This window comes from Phaethon aethereus (genome assembly GCF_964289735.1).
Source record: "Phaethon aethereus genome assembly, chromosome: 21".
Classification (NCBI taxonomy): Eukaryota; Metazoa; Chordata; class Aves; order Phaethontiformes; family Phaethontidae; genus Phaethon; species Phaethon aethereus.
Window position 1 is genome coordinate 2696157 of NC_138597.1, and position 26008 is coordinate 2722164.

The 26008-nt window shown below is 50.0% G+C and overlaps 2 protein-coding genes across 3 annotated transcripts; one reads left to right on the plus strand and one right to left on the minus strand.

Annotated features, from left to right (window-relative positions):
- Positions 1–4860: 4860 nt before the first annotated feature.
- Positions 4861–5742, plus strand: UBXN10 (UBX domain protein 10; the record flags this gene model as incomplete). Its single annotated transcript, XM_082009379.1, has 1 exon — positions 4861–5742. The coding sequence occupies one exon, from the start codon at positions 4861–4863 to the stop codon at positions 5740–5742; it is 882 nt and encodes a 293-aa protein (XP_081865505.1).
- Positions 5743–8517: 2775 nt separating this feature from the next.
- On the minus strand, positions 8518–19848 carry LOC309412489 (ATP-dependent RNA helicase DDX19B; the record flags this gene model as incomplete). 2 transcript variants are annotated; one of them, XM_082009396.1, is made up of 12 exons in its annotated part: positions 8518–9827; positions 10283–10474; positions 11235–11397; positions 12469–12706; positions 13153–13330; positions 13509–13623; positions 14383–14485; positions 15171–15263; positions 17281–17416; positions 18292–18345; positions 18769–18817; positions 19792–19848. In XM_082009396.1, 12 exons carry the CDS (start codon positions 19846–19848, stop codon positions 9766–9768), a joined length of 1440 nt encoding a protein of 479 aa, XP_081865522.1. In that variant the 3' UTR covers positions 8518–9765. The 2 variants fall into 2 exon arrangements, with proteins under 2 accessions (XP_081865522.1, XP_081865523.1); XM_082009397.1 differs by lacking the exon at positions 15171–15263.
- Between the last annotated feature and the right edge of the window lie 6160 nt (positions 19849–26008).

Genomic DNA, 26008 nt, shown 5'->3' on the forward strand with positions numbered 1-26008 from the left:
GGATATACAGCACTGTGAAGGTACCACCGTGCCCGAGGGGACACAGCTGAGGCCCAACAGGGCCTTTTGACTCCGGTTTTGGGATGCGGCGCTCGGCAGGGATGTGTACAGGGCCGCAGGGCTTGTCCTGCCCGGGGCTGGTGGAGCATCTCCCACCATCTCCCACCGCCGCCTGACGAAATAAGGCAGTGACAAAATCCCCCCCTCTCCTTACCCCGCCTGGACCTCGTGGCGCCGAGACTGCCGGCGTAGCGGGTTTGCTTTATATAGATGGCGAGGTCCACCCCCTCCTCTATCTGCGCTGACGGCGCTATTCATCCCAGAGCCGCTCTCGACTCCGTAAAGGAGAAGGTTCCCATCATTCCCCTTTAGAAGAAACAGGAGTTGCCCCGCAGCGGTGTGCTGCCCGCGCCGCTCCCTCTCTCATCTCGCTTCTGCCCGTCAGCTGGGCACGAAGCCGTCTCTGCCTCGGGCTGATGCGGTTTCTGGATGAGGCCAGTCGGTGTCTGGGCCGTGGTTTTAACACCGTCCTGGGGTCAGGTGGCTGGAGAGACGGGACAAAAGGGGTTTGCGCCCAGGAGGTGTGGAGCCGGCACGGCGGAGGCCGTTGCATCCTTGTTCAAGCCGTCTCGAGTGGGTGCTTGGTTTTGCCAACTCCCCCACCCTGCAAGCTTAGGGATTGGCTTCTCTTGCGTCTTTCCCTTGCCATTTCCCACCCTCCCAAAATCCATGTCCACAACACAAATCCGGCCATGCCGAAGGGCAAGGGGAGGTGAAGGTCTTGTTTCATGGGTCGGTAGTTTTCCTGAGGCATAGGAGACTCCAGGAGTGCATCAGCAAGGGCTCGGTGAAATTAAATCATCAGCAGAGAAGGCTGTTAACACCATGGAAACCCGACTTGTAATGCTTTTCCAATACAGTTTATTTAATCACCATAACTGAGACATGATACAAAGGCACAAGGGAGGCAGAAAACCGGAGGAGATAAGAAACAAAAGCTGCTATCTTCCCTGCAGAACCGCGGGGCCGAAAGCAAACACACGCACAAATGTGCGGTATCAGGCGCATACGCAGGGCTCCACCCTCAGTAATTAACCACACTTCTAGGGAAGGGAATTCGGGCAGGAGGATTGTAAGAAAATGGCTCAGGGGTCTGTATTCAAGAAGAAAACCCCTTCTTGAATTTCTTGAGAGCCGCCAAAGCTGCTCACTGGAAGGGACATCACTGCCGGCTGGCTTCCGAGGCTGGGGAGATGCCTGTCCCGGGGCTTTTCTTCCCTCTAACCTTTTATTTCCGGCTGCCAAGTGGAATAAAAAGCCATGCAAGCCCAGTAAGGAAAGGACAGGGAGCAACAGCTCACCTGCCTCCCCGCTCGGTTGTGTGAATGGCTTACCCACTCGCCATCTGCGCAAGAAACCATCTTGGAATGCCACGATGCAAACCGATGGGCACCGTGCTGACACCCAAGCTTTTGCTGGGTTTTTGCAGGAGAGTTTGGCTAAACCTGAGTGAAAGGCACCATCCAGGGGCCTAAATGGAGACGAGAGAGCTGGGATCACTCATGTTTAAGCCTGCCCTCTCCACGGAAGATCTCAGGACACGCGAAGCTAAACCCTCTCTCTAATGGAGTCACAAACCTGAAGGCTCAAAAACCACCCATGGAAGTTCTTATCACGTTGGAAATACAGAACTTTTCAGCCTTCCTGCAGAGCAGAGAGGGGAATGGGCCCGCACATCTCTTTGTTCAGGGCCTTATTGAAATGTAAATATGTTCGCGGTGCTTTGATCGGCAAAGCACGTGTCTTTGGTGCGATTATGTTGAGCATCCCCTGGCTGGGGCGAGCTGACGAGCAACTATTCTGTGACCTTTTTAGCGTGCGGGTATGCCTTCACCTTCACCCACTCGCAGGGTGGAGATCCCCGATTTGACGGTAGATAAGTTATCTTAAGTTATTTATTGCTTGTTGCTTGCTGCCTTTGATGGGCATGTTAGTGGGAGCATCATCTGGTTAACTAGAATCAGGTTTAAAAAAGGGATTAACGGGGAGAGGTGGAAATGTCAGCGTTACGTGGCATGTTCCCACAATGAAAACTGACTCAGGGGCGGTTTACACCCGGGCAAAAGGGAGGACTCTCCCTCCCTGCCAGCGGACACCAGGATGCCAAGCTTGCGGGCTTAGCAGTCCCCCAGAGCAGTTGTTTTAGATCCCCAGATCACCTTTGTGTGTAAAGTGTCATTTTTAAAAGGCGTTGTTGTCAAAACAAATTTCTCCGGTTTTACTCAGCTGTTCAACCACAACGCCGTGAAACTCATGTCATGGAGGGGTTAAAACGTAATCCCGTTGTTCCCATTCTGCTGCGTTGGCTCAGGAAAGGGTCTAACACTGTATTTTTAAACTTTCAGGGTTTAAAAAAAAAAAAAAAAAGGCTTTCTGTATTGAAGCAAGGCGACAACGGCGTGGTTTTGCTCTGAGTGTGATGGGGGAAACGAGAGCTCCTGCAGGAAGGATGGGGACAACCTCGCTATCACACTCACCTTCGAGGTCCAGAGCGGCTGTTGGGAGAGGACCCTGCTGCTGCTCCTGCCCCCACTCACCCCCGTCTCCTTGTGCCCATCAGGATGAAGCCCCAAGCCCCATGCGAGGCAGTGGGGCTGCCCTCACACCATCGCTGAGGCCCAACACCACGTCCCATCCCTGCGCAGAGCCCGCACAGGGGCACAGCAGCCATCCCTAGACCCAGGTATGTGCCTCCCACCTGCATCATCATGTCGTGGCTGTCTCCGGGACGGGGTATGTCCCCCGGGCTCACACTGGGACTCCGTGGCCGTCACCAGGCCTGGTTACTTCACTCAGGCCCACACCGGGCATTGGGGCCATCCCTGGGCCCATCCCACAAGCCGCAGCCAGGCCGGGCAGCCCACCTCGACCCCGGCCTCCCTGCGCTCCGGGAGGCCCAGGGCACGGAGCGAGGGCGCGGGGAGCCGGCCAGACCCCTGTCCCACCGCTCCTCGAGCCGCGACATGGCGGCTGGAGGACTGCGACCGGCGGCGCTCCGGCCTGGTCGTCTCTGTGGTTACGGGGGCGGGGCCTCCCGCGAGACCGGAAGTGGGGCGGTTACCGTGGCAACGCGGCGGTGTTTGCGGGCGGGCGCGGGCGGCCCGAGGCGGCAGGTGAGGGGCTGTGGGGCTGGGCTGTAGGGCCGGTTGTGGGACTGTGGAGTTGGGTTATAGGCTCGGGGTCTGGCTGGGGGGGTCGGGCCCGTGCTGTGGGGCTGCGGCCAGACTGTGACACTGAGGGCTATGCTGGGGAGCTGGGCTGTGCTGTGGGGTTGGGGCTGTGCTGTGGGGTCAGGGGCTTGGGGCTGCCTGCCCTCCCAGGCCCTGGGGTCGCAGAGTTTTGGGCTGCATGTGGGCACAGCCCTCCCTGACTGCAGTTCCCCACCCTGACCCCTCACCCAGGCACCTGAATATAAAATGCGCCGTATGTAAAACGGCTCCTCGTGGTAAGCCTCTAACATACGCTGTGCTGAGGCTCTGGCTGAGGTCCTGCCATAGTTTCTGGCAGGTTGCTTGTTCTGGGGTTTTTATTCTTCAAACTGGCAGTATAATTGGTGATATGTGGCAAATGCTCTGATGCACTCGGAAGTTCCTCCTCAGAGAATGATGAACTACAGCTCGTTGCTTTGGAGTTTATTTGTTAGAGGCAGTGAATGAATGGCTCACACCCCCCTCCTTCCCACAGGCTCCTAGGAAACCCCAATGAGTCACTTGGGCTGCGTGACCCTCCCTGTCCAGAGCTTTGCTCGAGGCTTACAGAGGGACAGATCTCTCCAAGCAGCTTCGTACTGGAGCTGGTCAGGGTGCACCAGTGCGCTGGGACTCTGCCTTGGCTTTGCTCAGCGCTGGTTTGCCGAGCATTTCCATTTCACGGCAGTGGAGGAGAAACCAAGTGTTAAATAATGTATCACTGGGAAAAGGTTGTGGAACAACCACAGTGGCTGTTCCCTTCTCTTTGTTAGTTTGTTTTGGGGTGATGAGCAGCAGGCGAGTCTGACTACCAGTACCGGAGAATGCCAAGCAAAGCTAATGGGTTTTTTCCCCCATTGACAAATCCTGCCACACAAAACACAGAAAAGGAAGAAGAGATGCATGACCCCGTCGCACTTCTCTGAAATGTTGTTGTGAGGTTGTGGCCCGGTTGTCTGGGCTTTTGGGCTTTTTCCTGGTAAAGCACGAGTGGTCTGAGCATGGCTTAAGTTGAGGAACACACATAAGAAGGTGGTTTCATCTTTAATGGAGCTGTTAAGCAACTTCTGGTCATGGGAGAAGTCAGAATGGGTTTCTCTGTATTGAATCAGAAATACTCAATTTCAGAGGTCTTCAGAGATTTGTAAAAAGTGAAGCGCAGTCAGTCTTACCCAAAAGTCCATCACGGGAACTTAATCTTCCACTTAATCTTTCCACAACAGCGAAAAGGCCAGACCTCTGCTTTGAAGTTCACTCATCTCCCATTTTCACCGAGTTTCTAGCTTCAGCTAAAATGTTTCTGTTCTCTCCATCAAAAACTTTCTTTAAGTTGGGAAAAGCAGAAATTCACGAGGCTCTGGGTCAACTTTAAACAATTCCTGACAAAACCAGCACATATAAATACACATATCCTGCTTGCTCTGACGCAGCCGTTACCGAACCGTGGGATTGCTGCCTGCCTACGCGCTGATACACCAGATTTATTGCTATTATTAGCTGACGTGCAGCACAAAAGCGAGAGCTGTAGCGAGATTAAGCTCTCTAGAAGCTTTCTGGCCAATTCCTGTAACTTTTCCCTCTGCTCCCCTGTCCACAGGTGCCTTGAGAAGCAATGGCCACAGCGGCTCTTCTGAATTTAGCATTATCTCACCTCTACTTCCCTTCAAGCACAGCAGCCGCTTTCCCGTGGACAAACGCCGCCAACATGCACGTCACCAGGCCAAAATCTGCCAAGGGACGCATGAGGCCAAGCTTCAATTACTCTCTGAGCGTGGAAGCCTATCCTTGTCGAGTGCCACCTTCCCCGCTGCCAGCAGCTCCCCACAAATTAGTGAACAGCCGGAAAGCATCGGTCACAAAACCGGCATTCCCGGCCGGCCAGGTGTCTCCTGAGGAAATCCCAGAGCTCCTGCAGCAAGTGCCTTTGAGGACCTCCTCTTCCCTGAACAAGTACAGGGTGCTCCCCTCCATCGGCCAGAAGGGCGTAGGAAGCAGTGCTGTGGAAGCGGTGGCTGAACAGATCGACCAGCTGAAAGTGAGTGGGGAGCAGGAGGATGCTCTGAAAATCAAAACTCTTTCTGGAGAACAAGGCTCTGCCAGCGTATTGTCTGAAACCGATGTCCCCAGTGAAGAAGGCTTACGCGCGCAGTGTCCTCCCGAGAAGCCAGGCAGGAAAATGAGGCAAGAGAGCTCTTCAATGTCGACTTTAAATTTGGAAGAGCTGCCGAAAGAAGAGTCGCAATTGCTGCTCGCTATTCGATCTCCCTCTGGTCAGAGATTTGAACATCATTTCAAGCCCACAGACAGTCTCCAGGCGGTCCTTGCCATGGCAGAACAGAAGACGTTGGCCGAGTACAAACGCTGCAGCATTGAAACGATGGAGGTGCCCAGAAGGAGTTTCTCTGACCTTACGAGGTCCCTCCGCGACTGTGGGATTCTCCACAAGTCCGTGCTGTGCATCCGACAAAAGGAGCAGCATGACGCAGATCTGTAGGCGCACAGAGAGGCCGCCATGGGTCGTTCTGCTGAGTGGGATACATTACTTCTTCCAAAAAACAGAAATTCTGGTATTTCCTGGGCCTAATTCTCCATCTTGCCCTCTTCCAGAAATTCTCCTTGAAGCAGGCTCGTGTATAGGTGTTGAAATAGTATTTCAAGTGTTTATACCTGCTACATAAATAGCATCTTTTTTCACCTGTGCCATCACAAATCGCTTCCTGAGCACCACCAACTTTTGGCCTTTTTGGTGTTTTGAAATAGCTGATATTCTTTGAAGGCCGAAGTTTCCAAGACCTCTCCCCTTCTTCTTTTCTATATTTCAGGAAGGTGCCACTTCCACTGCGGAGGCACCTATTTGGGAAGGTAGAAATGGAACTGTTTTACTCTGGAGGACCATCTTCAGGAGGTTATCATCATCCTAAATATCTTCTTCTCGAGAGTGACTGAAAAGGAGATCAAAACCCAATAACATGTTAAAGGATTGTTGTGAAGTATTAAATTGCAAGATCGATGGTAATATACCTGTGAGGGCTCAGCTCTTTGTGGATAACCTCACTGCAGCTTTTAAGAGTGTGACTACATCATCTTTTTAAGAACAAATAGTTATCATTTTGGCTGTATTGGTGAGCAGCTGGATTTTCTACTTAGTTTTCCTTCTCTCATTCAGCTCGTGTGATCCATAGGTAAGAAAGGTGGATAGTTAAGATGGGCTCTTACAAAATACTTCCATTTAACACCTTGGCACTGAAATGAGTTGGTCTGAGACAGCAAGTGCTGCTTTGAGAATTTTTAAATAAAAATATATTAATTGGATTGGACTGAGGAATTGGCTCAAGCAGTAGACCATATTTTACTAAACCATCATTAAAAAAGGCAAGTTTTAGATAAATACAATGTGCTTGCGCTGTTAAAAAAAATCTTCTGGATTTCTAATGGAAATTCTCATGGTTCAAAGGCAGTAATTCAATCTGCTAAAATAATGGACCCCCTGCCACACAGATGAGCTAGTTTTAACATTTGGAGGTAAACCCAACTTTTTCACCTCAGTCTAACTGTCAAACCAACAGAGAACAGTATAGTAGTAGCAAGCTGATGCCGGTGTTGGCCAAGAGCGTAGCATCAGCATCTCCTTCTAACGCAAGCGTTCCGGGCCCCGCAGCTTCATAAACGTGGTCCCTAGTGAAACAGCATTACCTACCGCCGCGGCTGGTGGTAAATGCGCAGTAGCAATCCCGGTGTCTTCAAGGAGACTGCGATACCAAAACACACGGGTGCTTTTAATCAAACCTCCGTGGGGAGTAAAGTATTTCGCTTAGGGGTTCGGGAACGGGAACCATTTTCTGTCTTGCATTCAGCATTAATTCCCTTCTTCTGATTTTGTGAATACGATGTTACTTCTGCATTTCAGAGCGTTTTCATACTGTGTGGTAGTACAATCAATAAAACCTTTTAGGCTGAAATGTGAACTTAAAATGATCTATGTGAACCGGAGGCTTAGCCACCGCATCTCCTCTTAAACGCCATTAATTTGATGGCAAAGACCTCAGGGACTGTCCAAATCAGGTTTTGGAGGGGCAGCTGCCATCCACGCCCCTGTGCACATGCCCTCCTGGAGTTTCTATCTTCATCCTCTATTAAATACCAGATCACAAGAAAGGGAGCCCTCTGCAACAGTGACTGCCCAAGACACGGCGACCGCCGCGCCGCTTTGAGAGCGTTACAGGGGCCGATGCTTTAACCAAGAACGGGAGAAGAGCAACTTGGCTCACGGCAGACGGCACTTCTCATGCTGGAAGACATTCCTCCTGAATATCTCCATCTAAGATCAAGCTGAACAAGTCCGGTCCTCTAACAAACTCACCCATGCTACAGCATCTCCAAAAATGTGCGTAAGAAGCACTAGTAGGGGAAGAACAGTATTTCTCTGACGTAATTTATTGTGTGGCATCATTTAACAAGCTTCCTTGTGGGAAGCTTTTTCCTTATGGGAAGCTTTTAAGAATTTCAGAACTTCAGCATTAAATCAGGTGAGGTTCAGTCTGTCACAGGATGCTTTCAGAAGGTCATAAAAAAACCGAAACAACTCACCAGGACTCACAGCTCAGAACATCCTTACCTAAAGCTTTTAAACACCAAAAAAGCATTCAAGTGAGAAATCAATGGAGGCAGCGTTCAGTACGTGTTCTTTATTCCAATTAAAAGTACATTAGAAACAGCACACAGGACCAGCAGCAGCTTTCATGACAATTCAACCCAATACTCTGCTGTCACGAGGTAATTCAGCTGTACTATTAAAGTAGGTGATTGAAACAAGTCTTCCACTCGACACGCAAGCACTCACTCACCTGCCACTTTAAATAGGTTTCCAACAGAATAAAAATAGATACACCCCAGAATACAAAAAGTTTAATTTTAACAGTTGTTTTTTTTTTTTCTTCACTAAAGCCTTTATACAAATTGATAAAAGGGTGCACAATTTCCTAAAATTTTAGGTACATTTTAAATGAGCCTTTTTTTACTTGGTAAAAGGATCCATGTTCCTGTCTTTGAACAGAATATGGTGGCCAAAATTGCAAAGAAAAGTCCTAGTTCAATTTACAATTTATACATTGGTTTTGAAGTGATTCCTGCACCGAGTAGCAGGCCGATGGCTGCTCACGCACATCCCGTTTCCCCCCCCACAGAGCTGTGCACCCTAACTTCTAGTTCAGGAGCCTCCTTCTCCTGGCGAGCGGGCTGGGGGAACAACCCACAGGCTTTCAGTTGTGCGCAGGAGCATGGTCCCAACCCAACTAAAAGCCCCAAGCACAGAAGCTGCAAATCATTCCTTCTCCAGCAGGGATCACCCTGGGGCGAGGGACCGATGACCTGTTTTGCACTACCAGCACAATGAAAGTGGAGTGCTTCCCAGCTGCAGCTTAGCTGAGCAATTTAACTCAAAACTCTGGTACTGAAACATACTGTAACAGGTAAATTTGGTGTTCTAAAGGTGGGGGTTTTTTTGGTCGATACAAGCTATCATGATTTTTATTTTTCTTTTATTCCCATTTCTATTACTGCTTGGCAAAACCCAGCAGTTCTGTACGTTATTCGCGCGGAGCTTCACAGCAGCATCTTAGAACTGGCAGCACCTGCCTAAAGGTGACTGACCCCCCCCTCCAACAGACAGTAGCATTTTCTGGAGGTGAATTGCTTCAGAAAATTAATTAGTACAGCTCCCTTCATACCACCCCTCCCTCCCTATCCCACCCACCCCTCGGCGAGCTTGAATGCTTCAGATGACCTTCTCGAGTACATCCTTCAGCACTGCCACCACGGCACCGCTTTGCATACCGGGGCCGTATTAACAAGTCAAGGACAAATGAAAAGAAAATACTGCCCAGCAAAAGCAACACGGCACCTGTGTTTGTGAGTATGAGCTACTGGTGACATCCTCAGGACAATTTATGGAAGGAAAAGCAGGGCAAATCCATCAGGAAGCCAGAAATGAGTCTTAAAAGAGCTCAGGGGAGTGCCAAAGAGAATGACATCCTATTTTGTACAAGTTGAGTTTTTATCCAAAAACCAGCTGCCTTGTTTGGTTTTTTTGTAGGTTTTTTTTTGTTATTGTTTTTTTAACTTATGTCCGTTAGGTATCTGACTGTTGAATTTTAACTGATCAGGTTAATGCTGAACTCTACTCCAATTAAAGGCAATAAAGCTTTTTTTTTAAATTTGTTTCAGATAATTACATCTTGCCCATTTTTGGCAAGTGTATTTCTTAGAATTCAAAAGATCTTCCCATTTTAAGGCTAAACTAAGAAATGTTAAAAGCTTCTGTAAACATTTCCTCTTCCTCCCCATAGTTGCACAATTTGAAGTCCAGCTGCAATTTTTAAAATGAGGTAATTTTTGTGTACTCATATCTTAAGAGAGTCCTTTTCGGGACTAGCTGAGAGGCGTGCCAATCTGAACGCTGATCCAATTGTAGTGGGAGAGCTTCCACAGCAGGGTACACACCAGTTCCAGCAGCTGTACTTCAGTTAGTGATCTTCTCAATTTCATCCAAGTCGTCGGTATCCAATTTGTTTATCTTTTTGTCTGGGAAAGATGAGAAAATAAGTCAGATTTTGTAACACAGAGCAGAGAAGGGAAAGCTGCTTGCTTAAGCTGGTCTGGAGGAGTTCAGGTTTATCCATGAAATGTTCAATCAGGTTTTAAAACTACAACATAAACCTCTTTTGTCAACAGTCCATCAAGGTATGCAAATGTTACCCATATCTGGAACATCCATCTTAAGGACTACCCAGGTAGCCAGCAAGCAGTCAACTTGACTTATTTCTGCTCCTATCATACATAGCAGTTCACAATCCTAAGTGGCACTACACAAAACGCAGTTGATGTCCTCTTCTGCGGTCAGTTTAAGGCTCCGTAAGTATTTGCTCAGTATCGAGCTAGTCAAAATTCTGCAGAAATAACATCTACTCTTAGAGGAAGAAGAAAAAAAAGAAATAACATCTACTTTTAGAGAAAGAAGAAAGCCTGAGGGTACGTACTGAAATGTTCCTGGATTCTGTTGAGAATATTCATGCTGTGCTTGCTGTCCACCATGTTAATAGCCAGTCCTCGCTTGCCAAAGCGACCTGTACGTCCGATCCGATGCAGGTAAGTTTCATTATCTGGATTTCCATCTTTATCCACAGGAAGGTCGAAGTTGATAACAACAGAGACCTGCTCTACATCAATCCCTGAGAAGAAGAAAACATGAGATTAAACAGCTACATTTAAACCATTTTACAGCAGGAACAGCCTCCTCTGGCCTGAGCTGCGTGCAGTTCAGCCAGAATTCCCGACAGAGAATTTCAGATAGCTGCCTCCGCACCGAGTGAGGAGTTAAAAGCCAGTCTCAAACTCTGAAATGGATCTTTTACCACAATATGCTTATGGGGTGCTTCGAAATAAAAACTACCTAGCTGTTACACCACACAATCCCACTAAAACAGCTAAGAGAAAAGCAGTTGGAGCCGCTCAGCTTTAACTTACGTATTTTGGAAACTCTCTCCTCTCCACAGCTGTAAAGGCCTCTTGTTTTTTTCCAAGTACTATGTTGTCTTAACTGTTCTAGGATGTCAAATTGCAACACAAATTCCTCCTGGAGTTCAGTATGTTTCAGATTTCTGTATTTTGGAACATGTTTATTTTAAACACTTAAGGTCAGCAGTACAAGTCAGGCTTGGTTCCAGAAACATAAAATTCTCACAGGGTGGACTTCTTCACCTCAAGCTGCAGGAAATTCCACCTACAAGGAATCCTGTGTTTGCCCACAGGCATCTTTATCTGCACAGACACTGCCGACAGCCCAAAAGCCCAGGAATTACTTTAAGGACCCTAATTTCTCCAGACTAGAGCACCTGAGGATACAAATTCTTTCTGTAAGCTGGCCAGCTGCAATTTATCTTAGGAACCACTGCTTCTGCCTCTCCCCGGCCCAGCTCTGCCATACCCTACCTCTGGCACAGACGTTTGTGGTCACCAGCACCTTTTCTTTGCCCTCTCGGAAACGTTCTATCACCGCGGCTCTCTGCTCCACCATCATTTCCCCGCTGAGCAATGCCACCTGATGGCCTTCCTTCGAGAGCTCCGCTGCCAGCCAGCCGGCCGTCTTCCGAGTCTGAAACACAAAAGCGAGGCCCGTCTTTGGCAGGGAGGTTTAATGCTGTAAAGTGGGAACAAACCTCTCTGGGGTTAAATGGAAGCTCCGCAGCTGCTGTTTTTGTGCCCACCCTCTCCCTGTTACAAACTGTGCTCCCAGCTCTCGTATCAGAAATAGGAAAATGTGGATCTGCCACCACAGGAACCCTTCCTTGTTTGAGAAAAGTACGTGTATTCTTTGTGCTCTGCTCCTCAGCTTTCACTCGATGAGGGATTACAGATGTATGCTAAAAACTCACGAGCACTGTCAAGAAAACAAAACTCCTCAGCTTGGAAAATGGCAGGGTTGGAACTGGGCGTAGTTGTGAAATCCAACAGCGGCTCTACGCAGTCTTGAATGAAACAGTTTCCAATTATGATAGTTTTCTGAGCTTTGATTATGCCTGATATTATTACATCTCGAGACAGCCTAAAAGCAGACTGCTGCAGCAGACTCCACATACAGGTTTTATCTTGTCTCAGCTGCCTTTACATGGCTGTTCTGGTGCTGTCAGCACTGGGTTTTTTCTTAAGAGTTACAGCGGCTTCCAGGGGAAAAAAAAAAGTCTCTGTATGATTCATAGGGAGACCCCAGGGATACACTGCCAGTTACCTGAGCGAAACGGAATCCCAGGGAAAAGCTACATATCAGCCACAGAACTACAAGACTTCCCCATCCCTCATTCTGCCCTATTTTCACCCATTTTCCAACCTTTCTGGTTTTTCTCCTTTTTCCTTCCCCCCCACCAGTTCCAAGTAATAGTTTCTTTTGGAAAAGTGTGCATTACTTTGATCTTTGCTTCAGACTTCAAGAATAAAAATGACCATTCTGCTCTCCTGGATGGACGAACCCAGAGAAACAACCTGGCTAGCGCTGTCACAGCTCTCAAGATTTCACAGAAAGAGGGAGCCAGAAAAGAAAAAAGAAAAAAAAAAAAAAAGGAGCAATTGTATTCTTGGTTTCTTTCTGAAAAGCATGCCTGGCCAGGTTTTTTAGCATTAGCGGACACTAACAGGATCACTGGGACTAGCACTCTGCAAAAGGACTCACGTGGCAGAAGATCATGGCCTGGGCAATGGTGATAGCGCCATAGATATTACAGAGCGCCTGGAACTTCTCATCTCTGTTACTGCACAGAACGTAATACTGCTTAATAGTGTCCAGTGTCTCCTCCTCTCGCTTCAGTTTGATAATGTTTGGGTCAGGAACAACTTTTTGAGCAAACTTCCACACAGAGTCCTCAAAAGTGGCTGAAAACAGAAGCATCTGGCAGTCCCTGGGGAGCATTCTGCAAAAAGAGAGCAAAATGGGCAGAGTTCCCACACAACACTGTCGCTCCCCTGATATCCTGATGGGATTAATGCTACGGGCAAAGCAGAGCAATAACCTCAGAACCAGTTATTTCAGTGGCTGGAAAGACTAATGCTAATCTTACCAACAACTGATCGTTCCCTCATGGACCAGTGGCATCCAGACTTGCATTCTTAAAAATTAATAAACCCTGCTCCAGGGACAGGCTTTTTATTCTGTAAGAAAATGAAACTGCTTGTCATCCCCTGACATTCTGCCTCTATTAATCATCTGGATTAGAGCTAAATATATAATTTTAATCTTGTTGCTTTATCAGTGAAGGCACTGGTGGTCAAGAATCTAGCCCTGCTGTCCCTACCTTACAAAACAGCCATCACTGAAAGAAACAAAAATCACCTCAGGCAGTGTACGCCAAGTCCTTACCTCTGAATGCGGATGCTCTGGTCCTGATGGCCTTGGGTTGCTATCATCACGTCAGCCTCATCCAAGACAAAGACTTTGATTTTCTTGGGATCGATGAATTTCAGTTTGGAACACCAGTCCAGCACGGTGCCAGGTGTGCCGATGACAATCTGCTCGGAGATCTTCTGGCCTCTCTCCACTGCCGAGACAGAAAAGAAGGCTTTCCTAAGATGGCTGTGCAGACAGTGGAACACTCTGCCCCTCTCTGAACTAGCCTATTTCACCATCTGACTGCTCTAGAGTTCCTTTACTGGATTGCACCCGAGGAGCATCATTTTCTCATTTACAGTCCGTTGGCAGCGTTTCCCCTTACTCACATTTATTGCCCCGGACAGCATACGCAAGTTTCAGCTCCGGATAAAACTTTCCCATCTGTTCAATCACTTTTCCTGTTTGAAGCGCCAGCTCATATGTTGGGGAAAGGCACAAACACTGGAGGGACAGAAGGAGAACGAGTTTGGGATGACCAACATCCTGGGCAACGCTATCACACCTGCTTTTTAAAATCCTTATTACTGAAGTTATCCTGAAGATGAACAGTTTCTAAAAGCCCAGCAGTTCTGCATCCTGAAACTAGGAGAGTGAGACGATATGATACAGTCACCTCGCTACGGGCTTTCTGTGTTCATTTCTGCTCCTTGGGCTTGGGGGTGCAGGACTCTGCTGGGGGACATGTACGGACAGTAGTGACAAGGAACCTGACACACCTACAGTTAGACTAAGAGATAAGAACAGCATTTTTTAAGGAAAGAACTCCAGCCTTGGTAAAACTGCTCAACTCTCTCATATGGAAATTGGGTTAAAAGAAACCCCTTTCTGTGCATTGTCTGCTCTGTTGTCACAAATATCTCCTCTTCCATCCCTCCAGCCTGCAATTTTTCTCTGATTTGATTTCTCACAGAATGATATCCCCTCCAATTTAACTCCTCACAGAGCAATGGCGTCCCGAGTGATGCAAGGGAGGAACTGACAGGAACAAGTTGCGAGCAAAATCCACGTCTTTTGCATTAAAGGCATTTTGATAGATCCCCAAATCGCCAGCCCCTGCTAAGCAGTTTATGGCATCACGGAAATGGGCTCATCAAGCTATGAATTTAATATCCACGGTCTCAGCAGAAGCCCAGCCTCTTCACTAGGTGGCACTGCACCACCACGAAACCCCCCGAAACAAGTTTGTCCCAGAAACTTTACCTGAGGGTACTTGTTCCCAGGTTCAACACGACTAAGCATGGCCAGGACAAAGGCAGCCGTCTTGCCAGTACCGGACTGAGATTGTGCGATCAAGTTCTGTGGGCTGCAGGACATACAGCAGGCATGAGCTCAACCAGATGAACCACCCACACAACGTATTCATGGGGTTGAACGACACAGAAAACACAGCGAGTGGCATTTTAATACCTTTTAGATTTACCACTGCTTTGGACTGGTGCCTAGCTCGACCAGCTACTCTCCACGGGGCAGAAATTAGCTTCTGCCCTCTACCAACTCTCTCTTTCAGCACCTTTGGATTATGGAGATTTGGAAGGAAAATCATGATTATCTGTCAGTACTTCTCCATTTTGCACATCAACCCCTGGTGTCTTCATTTTTCATACATTTCAGCTCAGGGGCACAGAGAGGAAAACCAGCCATGCAGGCAACGCAGCATCCCAACTACTCCCACCCACCGAGGATTCCTGCAGCTACATTCCATAGCAGCCATATTATTTCTCCCCTATGCTGCCTAGGAAAATCGGATTGATCTCAGTCAAACACTGCGGCACTGCGTGTTCAGTACCAGCCCTAGGAAAAAGACAAACCCAGGGCTGCTGTCACCCAGGCTGGGACCACAGAAATGCCACACCATGGCCTGGGAACCCTTTCACCACAGCCCAGATAGCTCCTCCATCACCATCCTCCCATCCCCAGCTCAGTAACAGTACCCTGAATCTTTCAAATCCTTCCTATACTGGAAGGGAGTAGAAAGTATGTGTACGTACGGTTCAGCAAGCATCATAGGCAGCGCATTCTCTTGTATCTTAGATGGTCTGTTGAAGCCCATGGCATAGACTCCTTGCAGGAGCTGTGGTTTCCTGAAAACAGAGGAGTTTTTATACCGGGACCTATTAAAGTACATTCGTTTTTTGTTTATGTACAAAAAGGTGAGAAAAAAACCCTGCAAGCGGACCTAGAGCTGCCCCTTCCTGGCTGTAATCGCACTGGTGAAGTGACTATGACCAGCGCCTGGATGCTACAACACGTGACAGCAGAAAGTTTGGAAAGGAATCTTTGCAAAACCCCCTTGATTTAGGAAGTCAGGCTGCTCGCCTGCCTTCGACAGCTACATGGAAAACCGCGTGTCACAGCTCCCAGGCTGGCGCCGGACTTCTTGTTCTAAAGCAGCTTTTCAGACAACTCCAGGAACCACAGAACAAAAAGCATTAATCCTGTCCTTTAGGCCAATCCCTTTTCCCCAGCACCATAATTATCACTCCTTGAAGACACAAAAACGGGACAAAGCGACCTCAGTATATGAGGAACAGAGTAAGTGTCACATCATGAAATCATGCAAGGATTTCAGTAAGTCACAATGGATTCTGTAATACATAGTGACCTCCTAAGACCAGAGCAATACTGGCTTAGTGCACAAAACTGGCAAATGATGGAGCAGCTTAGTTCACCGTGACTACACCTAGTGATCCACGGTTATAACCCAGCATTCAAACCTAAGGGTGTCCTCAAACGCTGATTGGTTGCTTTTAGCTTTCTAGTCCCAGCAGGCAATTTTCTAGACAAGGAGATCCAAGAACAATTGAAAAAGCAGGTTATGGTGCTAGCGAACTCTTTGGTGATGACCTCCAAGAAGTAAGAGCTTTCCTTTCAAAGCAGGTTACAGGTTTCCTGCCCACCATCTCCTGCTGTTAAGAACTTCCTATTCGGCACAACACGCTTTTTAAAAATCATCTATTACTTTCAGACAATGGCTGGAACAAAAGCTCTTTGAAAATGTAACCTTGTGCTGCTCAGAAGCAAGGACGTACAAAGCCCAACTCTGCAACAGTTGCCAAGGATACATTAAGTCATAACAAAATGAAGACTCAATTAGTCTGGCTGCCCCCATCATTAACACACTGGGATTGTTTGGCTTTTGAATTAGTCTAACAGGCACTACAGCACTTCATCTTTTTTTCTAAACATTCAACCACTAACATTAACAAAGTGAAACGACATCCTGACATTTCACGGGGAGAAGTCTCATCGGCTCCGATTTCCCCATGCAGCTCGCAAAGGAGCGACAAACCCGAGATCATCAATATAACCGACAACAATCCCAACAGGACAGCCTCTTTAGCACGTTAAAAAGAAAAATATAAATCTGTCATGCCTTAAATACAACTATGTTGCTTGAAAGCTCCACCGGTAAAGGTATTCAACAGGAAGGGTTAGAACATACTAACGCTAGTAGCCTCTCCAGTACATAAATCCAGTATTGCTGGCAGAGAAAAGAGAAGCTTCTCCCTTTGTGCTGTTCGCTGCTGCTGCTGAACCTTCACAAATAACCGTCAGAGAACAGGAAGAGAAGACAGTTGTGTTCATTACTTTTGCCAACAAAACAAATCTTGTGTTTTCCAAAACATTGCTGTGCTGCTGCGACACCTACTCTGAGCCTCAATGCGTTTGCTGGAGAACCGGTGGCAAAACAATGGTGCTTCTGGCACAGAAAAGGTCTCGCTTTGCAACTCGCATAGCCCCGGTGACAGCGGCCCTGGAAGGACAGCCCTCCCTCCTCTGTTCAACTCACCCAGCTTAGCACACGCGAGCTCCGCTGCGCGTTTGAAGACAAAACCCATACATTAAAATTCAGAGGAGCGTTGCTAGAGCTGATTATGGAAAGAAATGCTAACTCTACACACCGACCAGGACTTGCAATGAGCTCGTTTCAGATGGAAGCCTTCACAAGGAACCAAGACAAAATAATTCTCCCTGCATTTGAATAACACAATAAATGATAATAAATTATTAATGGCAAATTTGCAGTAACTTGAAACAGAAACCCCGGCACTTTCAAGCGCTCTCTCCTACACAGCCAGGAAATCTAACGGGACTTACAGTCGCAGTTCCTCGAAAGACTTCACGGAGTAGAGGGGCGATGTGGGGTCTCTCTGCAGCACTTCCACTTGATTTGTTGTGTCAACCAAGTTACTGCGAATGAGCTTGTTCAACAAGGACTGGGCAGCTCTGTCCTCTGTTGAAAAAGGAGGTAAAGAAAATAAGCAACCTTGGGCCATTTCGGGTGTTGCTCCCACTGAAACAGTGCGTTACTGAGCCAGTTAAAAAGGACAAGGCGCATCCAAATCCCGAAATTCTCTATTACAGAGCAGTGGCATGAAAGAGCCGAAACTCGCCGAATGAGCCATCTATCGGGATGTCCCCAAGATTCACATTTAATATCTGGAAAGACAAACCAAGGCAAGCACTGCTTTAAGGAGGACCTTAACACTCTGCTTATTTAAGACATTAAAGCTTAGCATCTAACTGGAAGGTGGGACAGGGTTAAAAGCCTCTTAACTATTCTCTGACAGGTGGGCAGAGCCCTTTTAGGTTTGTTTTTTTCTTTTTACAGAAAGTTTGAGCACAAACAGTACTTTGAAAGATGCCGAGGCTGAAATGCAGCAAGGGCTGAGCATAAGCAAACTCAAAACAGAATGTTAAACTGCTGCGCTTTGGGGTTTTGCTAATACATCTGGTTTCTAAAGCCACCTTCTGAAGGATTTAGAGCCATTACCCACTTCTTAAGAGCCACTTCATAAACACAACATGTTGGTTGCTACAGCAATTCCAGCTGCAGGTTATCCAGCTGCTCCTGTATCCAGTCCTGCCTTTGAGGATACTGCTATCCCCTTATTTCTCTCCACTCTAATCCAGGAGTCTCCCAAGTTATTACAGCACCCAAGGGCTTTAAAAGTATTATGGAGGAAGGACATGTCTTACAATTAAGTCCTTGGGGCAGGATACAAGATCATCCATCCTGAGACATAAGGCAGACTTACTTTAAGTATATACAGAATGAATTTTCTTTTCAACATTCCTCACCAAAGCGTTTTTCAAGAAGGCACTTACCTTTCTCCTCATCCTCCGTCTTCTCTATGTTGTCGTCTGCCTTGACAACAGCACCTAAAGTAAAACCAGACATTGTTGGGGGCAGGAGTGAGGTCAGGCAGCCAAGTTTTAGGTTATTGTAGGAAACGCCACAAAAATGAGGAAAAGATCATTTTCCTTATGGGAACAGCCCTGCTCTATCGGTGTGTAGAAGAAACCAAAGTTACAGGTTGCTCTGCGCAGCCAAATCGAAGTTTATTGACCATACCAACCACTTTTGCCCGCACAGCTCCTTGAATTCAGCAAAACAGGATTTAAAAAAGTTAGCCTAGCAGAACAGGCACGTGAGCCAGACGTTTAACCTACGCTGCTGTTTAATCTTAGCTTTATGTTTTCCTTTTCTGGAATTTCTTGACTAATTGGGAATTTACTTTGGCAGCAGCACTCCAAACCCAACATCACGCCCTTTCTAAGACTGTTTGAGCGGCTACAACTCACCATTGGCATCTGGTTTGTTTTTTTCCTCCTTCAGGTGTAAACTGCTCAGCTATAAGTGAGGAAAAACAACAACAACAACAAAAATAAGAGTCACAAAAAGGTTACCATACCTATGTTTTACTAATGGCCAGAAAAACCTGAGCATTCATCAACACTTCCAGGTTTACCACTGGCTAAAATTACTGCGTAGTGAAAACCCGTGCTTGAAGGCAGATGAGATGAAGTTAGAGATGAACTTGATTTCAGGAGTTTTAAAACAAACGCCACTTTTTCTAAGCTGTAACAACAACATGGAGAAGAGGTTCGTTTTTCTGTCCCTGAATTTCTGCTCCGTAATAGCTCTGCTGATAGCAAACGTGAGAAAATTTACATTCCAGGGTGGAAACCCCAGCCAAAGGGCTGACATGAGCCATACCAGGACGAGTCCCTCTCATTTTACCATTGGAAATATGACAGGGAGAGGAGCCCTGAGGGTCTTCCCGCCCGTCCAGGGGATGAGTTAATGCTCTCTGCTCTCTAAAGTGCAGCGCTTGAGCAACTCAGTAAAATAAAAAACCCAACACCTCAAATAAATTTAGACCTTAAGAGATAAAAAAGGGTTTGTTTGGCCTCTGGATGAAGACCGCTGAAGTGGTACTGCTGACAGGGGTGTGTCTGGAGGCAGGGTGAGGGGGAAGGACAGAGGCCTCCCTGCCCTTTTGATACACAGAAAACAAAAAGTAATTTAAATAAGAAAGAAAAGGATGGGGTTTTTTGCTCCTAAAGGAAGGGCCCAGGCCCCGGGAGGCCCTGAGGCGGTGCTGCCAGCAGGGCCCCACCGCGATGGGGAGGGACAGGGGCCTCCCTGCCCCCTTTGCTGCACCAGAAAAGAAAACGGGAGGGAAAGGGAGCGGGTTTTCCGGCGCTCGCTGTTTTCTGTGAGGAGGCGGCGGCGGTGCAACCGCGGGGCTCCGCGCCTCAGGGCCGTGTCGCTGCCAGGGGACCCTCGGCCGGCCGCCCCCCGCACCGCGGCTCCCCACTCACCGACTCGGCGGCCGCCTCCTGCTCGTCCACGGCCAGGGCCCAGGAGTCGGTGGCCATGTCCGGGCCGGGGGGCGCTAGCGCCGGGCTCGCCGTCAGCAGCCGCAATGGCGCCGGGCGCGGGAAGTGCGCCTGCGCTGCCCGCCCCCGCCGCGGCCCCGCACCCCTCCCCGGCCCGCGGGCAACCGCGGCCGCCGCGGTGGCGTTCCGGGAGCGGCGCGTTCCGCCCCCTCCCCGGGGGCGATAATAGAGGGGGGACAGCAGTAGCTGTGGGGTTGGCGGCACAGGCTGGGCTGGGGTGCGGTGGGGCCGGGCCTGGCCTGGCCTGGCCTGGCCTGGCCTGGCCTGGCCTTAGTGTGGGGCCTGGCCCCCTGTATGAGGTGAGGCCGGGATCAGGCTCTGCTGTGCTGCATGGTCTGGGGCCGGGTCCAGGCCCCCTGTATGGTGTGGAGCCGGGGGTCAGGCCCTGCCTTGCTGTGTGCTGTGGGGCCTGGCTCCCCTGTATGGTGTGGGGTCCGGCTCCCCTGTATGGTGTGGGGTCCAGGCCACCCGGATGGTGTGGAAGTGGGGCTTGGGTTTCCCGTGTAAAGGGGTGCCTTTGGGAGCTGAGGCTGGGCGGAGAGCGCGCGGAGGCTGTGATGTTTGCGAGGGAACTGCAGCTCTGTCTGTCTCTGAAATGGAGGTGTCGCTGAGAAACAAGGTTGTAGAAGGAGTCACAGAGGTGCAGAAGTGGCAGGAACACAGAGAAGTCGTTTGTGCCCGTCTCTCGCTGTAGGGCAGGAGCTGGCCTAGACCCGACATCAAACCTGTTCTTTAAAGCTCCTGGAATGAAGGGGAGAAAAAGGGAAAGTAGAAAGGAAAGACATGTGGGAAGAGCCCGCGGGATTCCCTCGCTGGGCTGTGTTTCCCTGTGCAGTGTTTGTGCTCCTCTCAGCCTTGCATGAAAGGAGCGGCCCTCGAGGAGGGTCTTTGTTCCTATTTTTGTTATATGCAGCAGGACCAGTGAAATGGCCCAGCCCGTAGGCATCAGCCCTCAGTTCCCATGATGATGGTTATTTCCTTGTCTCGATATTCACCCTCCCTTTTCATGAAGACATTGGAGCCACTTCGTTTCTTCTCACAGGCTGAAACTTTCCATTTGAGCTGTTACTTCCTTCTGTGCACGAGAAATTTTCTCCACACCTCGTGCAGTTTTGCTGATCTCGGTGCGTCAGCCCAGGCAGCACCAGGCCCTTCACTATTGCTCTTCAGACGCCCCTCTCTGATTTTTATTTTTATTTTCTTGCCATCTAAACTCCATAATTATTGATTGTTGTCGTCTGATGCTTTCCCCCATCCACCTAATTCAGTTTCGTCTTCAGCGGTGAGAGCCCCATGTCCCTCTGCACGCCAGGGTCCCCCCGCCAGCCGCACACGTGAACTTTGGGGTCCAGCAGTTTTATTTTGTAGAGGTGACATCATGGCTTTTTTCCATGGCAATTCATCGCAGCACCAAGGAGGATGCTGAGCACAGGAGCTGAACGCCAGGAGATTTTTCAATAGGAACAGAGCAGATGGCCAAAAGCAAGTCTGAGACATGAATTAATTAATTAGGGTAAAAATAAAAAGCAATGTGGGAAGTCCCAGAGGCCGACGGGCACTTTAGCTGCAGGAAGAGAGAGATGCTTGTGCTTCCCAGGCTCAGGTTTTCTTACGGAGACACACACCTCTGGTAAAGACAAGTAATTGGCATCAGCCCCATTTTAAAGGTGGGAAAATCGAGGCATAGGAAACGAGAACTACCGGTGGTTAGGCAGCTTTAGCTGGAGGCAGACCTTTCCAAGCCCTCCTTCCTAATCCTCTACCTCAGCTGCAGTAATTTCCTGGGATTTCCGAGGCTCTGGGGACAGTCGGTGAGGCGCGCTTGTGCTAGCGGTCGCGGGTGTTTCTGTGTTGCGTCTTCTGTACGTCAAGACAGGCTTTTCTCTGTCAGCCTCCGGGGCAGGGGCGCGTTCCTCGCGTGTGTGCTCAGCCACCCATACAGGGTCCTTGACTTTCCTGGGGACTCTGCTGTCAGATAATTAAATAGTTATTCTTTTAAACATGAAATAAATACTCAGCTTGATTTAACATTAAATAAATGCTTAATTCCTCTCATCAGTGGACTTTGGCTGTGGTGGAACGAGAGATCTCGGGAGGGCAGAGTGGAATTTCATTGGAATTTTCTGTGGTCCTTCCCCACCGAACAGGTCGGAGGCTCCTTGTCCGCACACAGAGGAAGAGGCAGTCTCTGTGTTACCACTTTTTATCATCACCATCTACCAACAGGATGATTCAATATTTTTTTTTCTCAGAGCATTCCAGGATGAGGGAAACTGCATTTACATAGAGAGCAGCGCATGGGGATAATGAGAAGTGCTCGTTGCTCTCTATCTAGCAGGAGATTCGATTTAGGGTTGGGGTTTTTTCCTGCTCTTTTTTTATTTTATCATGCCCAAACTTCCCAGCCCATTGACACAGGCTGCATTTGGAGCGTGTGTCCTCCTGTAAACGCTGAAGCATGAGTGAGCTGAATAACGAGCGGGCCAGGAGCCGGAAAAGCTTGCCCTGTGCTTGGCCACTGAATGCCCTTGAGCTGGTCCCATAACTGGCCTGGGCTGGTCCCAGGCATGAAACAGGACTGGAAAGACTCCTCTGCGGTGCCTTGATGCTTAGAGGCTGCCCCACTGGCTGTTGCCTGACCCTGGCTGGGTAAGCCACTGGCTATGAGATGGGACTTCTGGTGAGCTCAAGCTCTATTTATTTCTAGCCTGTCCTCTCCCAAAATCCGTGTCTCGTTTACGCCCCTGCTGCAGCCCATCTGATTTCTCGGCTGCCGCTCCTTGGGAGGAGGTGGCCCTAGGTTTCCTAGGCATGGCCAACCTGGAGAAGAGGAGGAGGAGGAACGAACGCTGGTCGAAGGCCCCTGTGAGCTGCTTTGACAGCGTGGCAGTGCTTTTGAACGTCACATTGATTCCCATGGCGATGCAGCCTCACTGTCAGTGCTAAATATTAGCTTTAGAACAACTCTGTTTCTGTCCTCCCAAGGTCTCCTATCTGCCTCAGCCTCCATGACGGTTCCTGCTCTGTTTTATAAATAAATATGCTGCAGCTACCAGATTTGTTGGTATGAGTCCCAGGATTTCTCCTGGCATATGTTATTTTCTTTGTAGGAGCCGAAAGCCATAGTAAGCAAACATTTTAACAGGCGCTGGAAACATGGGACGTGGGCTTCTCTGTGGCTGACTTATTTGTCTAGTAAGAACCATAAATTCTCAAGCTTCAGGGCTTAAGTCAGCCTCTGGGAGCTGGGCTTAGGGAAAAGACTCTCAGCCAGGCATCTGCCTGCAGAGTTTCTTGCCGTTTCCCCTAAAGCACGTCCTTCTCGGTGAAGACAAGATGGTTCACTATATCTGGTCACCCCACTCCTCCTACAACGTGGATGTATGCTTAGAGACGAGGGGGAGAAAGAAAATGCTCTGGGTTTATCTGAATGCAGACAGAAAGGGAGACCTGGGGGTTACACGGAAGAGATGTTTTAGCACAGAACCTGCTGGGTGAGTTTAAGGGCTCGGTCTGCCAGCAGCGGTGGGTTTACTGCCAGGGACAGGTCTGCGGTGGGACGGTCAGACCAGACATATTTGCAGGCAGATCTGCATCTCGGTGTAGGATGAGGTGTGGGGAGAAACCTCGGCCCCTCTGCAGATCGCTGCTGCGTTGGAGAGCTTTTCCTCTCGAGGCAGGCGGGGATATTTTCAACGTGAGCGAGCTACCTGTCAGCAGCAGCGCCGTTATCGCCGCATGTAGGTAGCAGCGAGGAGGAGCTTTACCCCTCTGCGTGCTCTGACCCAGCCTCGATGTCCAGCTCTGCTCTGGGACAGTGGCTGAGTCGGTGCCTGTCCTGCTGCCTCAGTTTCCCCTTTTATCTGCAAATTGTTTTTCCTGCATTTAAGTGTAATCTGCTCGGGGCAGGGACTATATCCTTCCCAAGCACATCCCTCTGTTACGGCATCCCCTTTGCCCGTGGGGAAGGTCCCCTTTTAGTCCCCCTGTATGCCCCACAGCTGGGGGGCTGCTTGGTGAGGGGCTGTGCGATGTGCCTGGGGAGGAAAGGGTGGATGAGCAGTGAATACAACAGCGAGGTGGGAAGAGGGAAGATCTGGCCTAGGGCTGCAGAAGACTAGATTTTGGGGGGCTTTAGGGTGCTTTCCTTTTTTCAAAAGAGCAAGGGGAGGACAGCAGTGAAAGGTGATGGGAGAAGGGGGTTTTGGGTGGGTTTTTTCTCCTCCTCCCAGCAGCTGCTGCAGAAAATCTCACCCTGGGGAGGCAAGTTGCGGTGATAGGTAAGACGAGTTCGGACGCCGGCTTGCGTACCCCTTTCTCTGCCAACTTGCCCATCTCAAGGGCATCTCCCCTGCCTGGGTGGGCTTCGGCCCTTCCCCTGCAGCCCCCCGGGAGCAGGAGCGGGGCGAGGGGAGGAGGCGCGGAGAAGCCAGCAGTGTGTGTACAGGGCGATTGTCATGGTTACCTCCCTGACAAAACAAATGGCTCCACTAAATGATGGTCACCCAAACAGCTTCGGAAAGTGTGCGCTCACCAGCTGGCTGCCAGTGGGAAGCTGGGTGCTCGCTCCGGCAAGCGAGAAACCCTCCCCAGCTCCGGGGCAGAGCTTCGCCACAGGGGCACGTGTGGCTGCAGCCGGTTTAGGTAAGCCCCCTTCCCCACCCCAGACCCCCGTGGACCACCCCGGCGTCGCTGGCAGCTCCGGCGTCGCTGGCAGCCTCGGCGTCGCGGCCCCATGGCGAGGGCCCCGGAGCGGGGGGGCGAATGCCACAGGTTGCCGAGGTGGCTGTTGTGCAGCGCACCCCCACCCCAAGCCCTGGCGCTTGCTCTCTCTCCCTCCCTTTTCCTCTCTCTCCTTATCTCCGTCTCTCCCTGTCTTTCAGAGACAAAAGCAGTCTGAAGCCGTTGCCTGACGCCTTCGGGATTTCTTCTGCCCCTCCTGCCCCCCAAGCCCGGCTGTGGGCAGTTGCAGGGGCTGGCAGGAGTGGGTGAAGTTGCTTCAACCCCCCCATCCCCTTCCTCCTCCTCCTTCTCTTCCTCCTCCTCTCTCTTCTTCCAGGAAAGGTAAGAAAAGCAGTGGCTACTCTCCAGTTGCTCCTGCACCTTTTTCGCAGGCTGGGCTGCCTGTGCTCTGCAGGGGTGTGGGTGTGGGTGCGCGGGCTGTTACTTCCCAAGGCTGGGCACAATCTCAGCGCAAATATTCCCTGTCATAATATTTCTGCAGGCACGAGCCCACACTTTGCAAGCTGCTGCTTCCCTGCCTTGCCTTTTCCCAGCTGGATGGTGAGCCCCTGAGCATCCCTCCCTTCTCCAAAATTGTACAGACATTCATAGTGACTGTTTTCATCTCCCTGCAGGCAGGGGACAGGGAAAGCAAAGGAGGCTGGAGCTGGGGGACGATGCTGGGGGCTTGGCTGGGGCAGGACAGGGGTGGATGGAGAAGGGCTGTGCCGCTCCTGGGGGCCCGGCACATCTCCTTGGCTCCAGATGCACCCCGTGCACAGGACTGGCCGCCTGGCAGCTTCAGCCCAGCTGAAGGGTCTCTGGGCTAAACCCGCCGTCTCTGGCTCAGATCTTCTACGCACCGGTGCAGCTGTGAGCCCAGCGAGGCAGGGGTTAACGAAACCCCGTATCAGAAATGCTGTCTGCACAGGGACGTGATGGAGGGCTCTAGAAACGGGGCTTGGGACGTGAATCATGGTCCTCCAGAGCCAGCTCCAGGGCAACATCGACAGCCCGAGAGACCTGCCAGGGGTGTGATTGACAGCTCCCAAAATACGGCTCTGCTGGGGCTGTCAGTCGCATCTCAACCTGGCGCTGCATCACCCCGGGAAGGGGGAGCCCGGCTGCGTTCGCTGGGTGCCCCTCCTGGCAGGGTGCTCCCCCCAGTCTCCAGATCCAAGGCCTCGGGGTGCCCTTGGGGCTGCACTTGTGCCTCTGCCCAGAAATTGGTGTCACCGCTTCGGCAGCGGGGTGCCACGCTGTGACCCCGCAGCAGCCCTGCAGCGGCTCCGGGGTGAAACGCAGCGGCTGTTTTGCTGCTTTTCCCTGCAGGAGGGATAACCCCTGCGCTCGCGTTTTGAGGCGAGGGGAGGCTGGAGATGGGAAAACGGCTACCGGTGCTTTTTGTGAGAGGTTC